This window comes from Benincasa hispida, chromosome 2, assembly GCF_027475165.1.
Source record: "Benincasa hispida cultivar pf3 chromosome 2, pf3_genome.v1.1, whole genome shotgun sequence".
NCBI lineage: Eukaryota > Viridiplantae > Streptophyta > Magnoliopsida > Cucurbitales > Cucurbitaceae > Benincasa > Benincasa hispida.
In genome coordinates this window covers 43,045,073-43,050,751 of record NC_143479.1, presented here as the reverse complement: position 1 = coordinate 43,050,751, position 5,679 = coordinate 43,045,073, and the positions used below count along the sequence as shown (strand labels likewise).

The window sequence follows — 5,679 nt, the reverse complement described above, 5'->3', positions numbered from 1 at the left end:
ACCAATGCATAATCCAATGCTTACCTTATGTGTGGCAATTCTTGCAGAAGCTCCTTTGAAGAACCTTTTTTCAAGGAGTCCTTCGTACGAGCTACGAACGAAACTATTTCCTCACGGATCTCCTTTTTCACGCATGGACACTACTAGTCGAGAACCCTCTGTATTCTCTTTTGGGATTAAAGGATTCAAGCAGGATTTATGGGCTATGCTTCAATCATTGGAAGAGAGAAGGAGATGGAGAGAATGAGAAGGAAGTTTCTTCAGATAAACTTTTCTCTTTCAAATGGAGCTTCAATCTACAGGTCCATAAGGTATCCACTGTAGTTCAACAGAGATTTAGATTTTGGATTAATTTGAAGTGTTCAAATTAATTGAGGGAATTAATTATAGATCATATAATTAATTATAATGTAATATGATACATTATATATGAAACGAATTTGAATATGATTTAAATACCAATTATATGAATGGGATTCATGTAATTAAATATAAATATGATTTATATTAAGAGGAAAAAAATATTTGGATATGATCCAAATATCATATGGATGAGATTCATATAAGTGGATTTAATATAAATGTGATTTATATTAAATTCCATGTATAGTTGAGAGAAAACAAAATTTATAGTTTATGTTATATTTGATGCAATATAAAACTATAGGCTATATGTTATATTTGATATAACATATAGTGTATATATATAATAAGATAGTTAATATATATATATATGTATGTATGTATGTATGTATGTATGTATGTATGTATGTATATTATTAATTTATTTGAAATTAATAAAAAGGGAAGGAGCTATTATTCCCTTCCCACATTCTATCAAGAAAACTAATGTGTGATTAAAGAAGTGGAAGGGATCTTCTTCTTCCTCAATTTTCTCACAGAGAGAAGAAGTGTTCTCTCCAAGAGAAAAGTTCTCTGTAGAAACATCATTCTCATCCTCTTCATCTCCTTCCCTTTTCCAAAGATTCAAGCAAAGCCCACAACTCTTGCTTGAATCCTTTAATCCCAAAGGGAATACAGAGGGTTCTCGAGTAGTGATATTTGGGCGTGAAGAAGGAGATCTGCGAGGAAGAAGTTCTGTTCGTGGCTTGTACGAGGGGTTCCTTGAAGAACTCTTTCTTCAAAGGTAAGGGTTTCTGAAGCCCTTTGTATTTGTTTTTAACCATGCTGTAATTTTAAGTAAATGCATATATGTTTCTTATTTTACTGTAAAACTTTATGTTCAATATAAAATGGAATTTGGAACATTCTTTGCTTTCACCCAAAGGTTTTTTTCTGAAACTTTCCTTCACATGTCTGATTCTTCTACAACAAGAACAACTCTGCTTCCATATCATCCTTCCATTGTTCCTTTAAATCAGATACAATTGCCTCCTCAAAAGTAAGAGGCTCTGCTTCAATACTGTCAGCTGCACAAGTAAGAGCATAAACAACTAAATTAGCATAACCATACCTCGTAGGAGCCTGTCTCACCCGCTAAGACCTATCACGTATGAGCTGATAGTCCTGTAGGTCACTGATACTTTGACTTTCTTCACCGAAAGCTCCCTCATCAATCAAAGTCCTCTACAGTTAAGGTTGTCCACCATTAGAACTAGGTGACTGATCCCTTGATTCGCCAGAACTAACTGATGGTCGTGCTTTAGAATCGATTCTAACCTCTGCCTCAACCTGATCAACTGTATGTTGTTTCTGTTGCTCTTTGACATAAATGGCATCTCTACTTCATTAAAGTTCATATCTCTGCTGATAATACATTTATTCCTGCCCTCTTCCAAGTACTAAAGTTTATACCCTTTAACACCCTGAGGATAGCCAATAAACATACATTTCAGTGCCCTCTTATTCAGCTTCCCTTCCATAACATAAGTATAAGCTGAACATCCAAACATTCTGAAATGATCTAAACTTGGAGCTTTTCCTGTCTATATCTCCTGAAGAGTCTTTAGGCCTAAGGCGGAAGATGGACTCCTATTAATGAGATAATATGCTGTTTAGGTAGCTTCTCCCCAAAACTTCAAGGGTAATGAAGCATTTGTCAAGAGACATCTTGTACGCTCCATAATTGTTCTGTTAAACCTCTTAGCTAAACCATTCTGCTGTGGAGTATATGTAACAATGAAATGCCTCGTAATTTCTTCAGATTTGCAAAACTTATCAAATTCGTGATTCACAACTTCTAAATCGTTGTCTGTTCTTAGATAGTTTACCTTCCTGCCTATTTGGTTCTTAACCTGCTTTTTCCATTCAAGAAATTTCCCAAAAGCTTCATTCTTCTGTTTCAGTACATACATCCACACGTTCCTTGAAAAATCATCAATGATCGAAATGAAGTATCTCGAACCCCCCATAGAAGGTACCTTTGTAGGACCCTACAAATCTGAATGAACATAATCCAAAATTCCTTTGGTAGAATACTTCCCTTTCCTAAAATTCACTCAGGTAGACTTTCCTATTATGAAATGCTCACAAAATGGGATGTCTTTAACTCCTCCAAGCAAACCGTTTTATGAAAGAGCTTGAAGACCTCTTTCACTCACATGAGCTAATCTCTTATGCCATAACATAGACGTATCTGTCTCTTTTCTAGATGCAACAGCAACACTGCCTGAAACTACAGTATCCTCCAACACATAAATGCCATTCCTCAAGGTCCCCTTCACCTTAACCAAATAAGCCTTGATAACCTTAAGAACTCCATTCTCAGATTTATAAGAATAACCTGCTCTATCTAATTCGCTCGGAGAAATTAGATTTCGTTTCAGTTCTAGAACATACCTTACATTCGTAAGAATTCTGATCATTCCATCATGTGTTGCAATTCAAACTGACCCCATTCTTTTACATCACAAACACCATTATCAATGTAATGCCCGGATCCTTACACCTTATGATCCGACCGCTACGACATGCATACTTAGACTTTTCTATCATTAGATGAGTTTTGGTTGAAATTTCAAAGAACATATCTAAATTTTATTAATTAGATAGAAAAACTATATAAAAATTTTATTTATCAAAACACCAGGATCCATAAAACATTAGCGTGGTGGTACAAAATGCATATGCCTATAATAGTGAGTTTGATGGTTGGCCATTTGAGCGACGTCCAATTCTGCCGTTTACGTTGTGTCCTTACCTACAAAGTCTGTAAAAATATAGGATGAGTATATAATATACCCAGTAAGTAGTTCTCACGTAAGGTAGTGACCAAATGCACAATCACAAGCAACATGTCATGAAAACATATGGTTGGGACCGAAAACGTATAATAACATGTGGTGGTCGGTTATGCTTCCAACATAAATCTCTCCACCCTGATAGGAAGATGAGGACCTAAACGAAAACTAACCCATCTGATGATTAGCGGGTCATGCAGTCAGTAGGGCCAGAGTCGCATCCAACATCAACCATTAGCATAAACATTATGCTTCCAACATAAATCCCTCCACCCTAATAGGAAGATGAAGACCTAAGAGAAACTAACCCATCTGATGATTAGCGGGTCATTCAGTCAGTAGGGCCAGAGTCGCATCCAACATCAACCATTAGCATAAACGTAATATTGGACTAGAAGGGTGCAACCATACATACCCTGCCAGCCCTGGAAGCATAAATTTCTCCACCCTGATAGGAAGATGAGAACTTAAGCGAAAACTAACCCATATGATGATTAGCGGGTCATGTAGTCAGTAGGGTCAGAGTCACATCCAACATCAACCATTAGCATAACCATAAGATTAGACTGGAAGCATAACTTACACCTAATTAAAACTTGATTTTAACGTAATCGTGAACAAACATAATGCATGGGGTCCTCTATAGAGAAACGTGTTCTAAACATGTAATGAAATATAACATAACCATGCAACAAAATAAAGGTACACTACCATAGAACATTTAAAGAGAGGGTGAGATAAAATACTTACCTTGACTGTGATCTAATTATTCCTTATTATTCTTTATGATTTTATCAGCAGAGTTTTCCCTTTTTAAATCAAAAGAAGAAATTTGGACAGCACTTTACTCGAGCTTTTCTCTTTTAATCTCACATAACTTCCTCACTCACACTTACTTTTTCACACGATTCTTTGTTACTGAGATTTGTTTGAGAATGGGTTAAATCTTCGGCAAAGGGTCCTATTTATAGTAGTTTTAAGCTCTTTTCAGTGTGACAAATCATCGTACAGGTGGCTTCTTTAAAATTACTTATGGTTTATGGATTCCTCTCAATAAGAAACCTAATTTTGGCTAACGTTTGCCCTTACGTCATCATTCTTTGTTTGTATTCAATTTTAGGGTTTTTCCATGTATAATCTATAAGATCGTGGCCAAATTCAACGCATAATTCGCGCTTCTGTCCAAATCTCGCTCACTCTGCTCTTAAAATCTCACTCTCTCCCGTTTTCTCATTAGGAATTTACTCTGTCCAGCTTTCTCGCTCTCGCTCCCACTCCCGCTCGCGCTCGCGCTCTTTCCTACTATCTCGCTAAGAATAGCTCTCTTTACTCTCGCTCTCTCCAACTTCCTTGCTACAATTCTCGCTCTCTCCAATTTTCCTTCAATCTCGCTCTCTGTACTCTCGCCAGCCTCAATCTCACTAGCATCGCTTGCTGGGTTTCTCGCTCTCCGATTCTTTCTTCGATCGCGCAGCTCTCTTCTCAGAATCTCGTTTTCTCCAGTTTTCTCACTGGTGTGGCTCTCGCTCTCTCCCACTTTCTTGCTCCCGCTTGCTCCCTTATTCATTATCCAAAAGATAATGAATAAATTTCCAATTTCAAATTTATTTATTTATTTATTATTATTATTTTTTCTAAATTTCCACCCCTTTAAATAAAATTTTGTCCTGCTTATTATTTGATATTTAATTTCCTGTATGCGTACAAATCTGGGTCGTTACATTCTTCCCCCTTTAAGAACTTTCGTCTTTGAAAGTTTCTTGATTCTTAAAAAGATAAGGGTATTTGTCTTTCATCTCTTCTTCTCGTTCCCATGTAGCTTCTTTCACTTGCTGATTTCTCCAGAGAACCTTCACTAAACTTATTTTCCGATTATGAAGCAACTTCTTCTCTTTTGCCAGGATGCAAACCGGAGTCTCCTCATATTCCAAGTTTTCACTTATTTGTAGAGGTTCATAATTTACTATGTGTGATGGGTCAAACACGTATTTTCGAAGCATCGATACATGAAAGACATTATGAATTGTAGAAAGTGTGGGTGGTAATGCCAATCGGTAAGCTACTTGGCCAATACGTTCTAATATTTCAAAGGGTCTAATGAAGCGAGGGCTAAGCTTGCCTTTTCGTCCGAAACGCATAATGCCCTTCATTGGTGCTACCTTTAGAAATACGTGATCTCCTACTTTGAATTCCAGCTCTTTTCGACGGTTATCAGCATAATTCTTCTGTCTGCTTTGAGCTGTTCGCATTGTTTCCCGAATTAGCTTAATTGACTCTAATGTTTGCTGCTCCAATTCAGGTCCTAGTAGTGTTCGCTCCCCAATTTCATCCCAGTGTATAGGGGATCTGCATTTCTTTTCGTATAAGGCTTCGAAGGGAGCCATACCAATTGTTGCCTGATAACTATTATTATAAGCAAATTCTATAAGATGTATCTACGAATCCCATGCTCCAATAAAATCCAAAGTACATGCCCTTA

General features: G+C 36.8%; 1 protein-coding gene across 1 annotated transcript; it reads right to left on the bottom strand.

The window, feature by feature from the left end:
- Nucleotides 1–4,933: 4,933 nt before the first annotated feature.
- On the bottom strand, nucleotides 4,934–5,449 carry LOC150037910 (uncharacterized). The gene has a single exon (XM_090311072.1). The coding sequence runs from the start codon at nucleotides 5,447–5,449 to the stop codon at nucleotides 4,934–4,936; it is 516 nt and encodes a 171-aa protein (XP_090167198.1).
- Between the last annotated feature and the right edge of the window lie 230 nt (nucleotides 5,450–5,679).

Bases quoted from the DNA above. Each gene is read 5' to 3' on its own strand.
- LOC150037910 (XM_090311072.1), bottom strand. From the start codon at position 5,449: ATGCGAACAGCTCAAAGCAGACAGAAGAATTATGCTGATAACCGTCGA.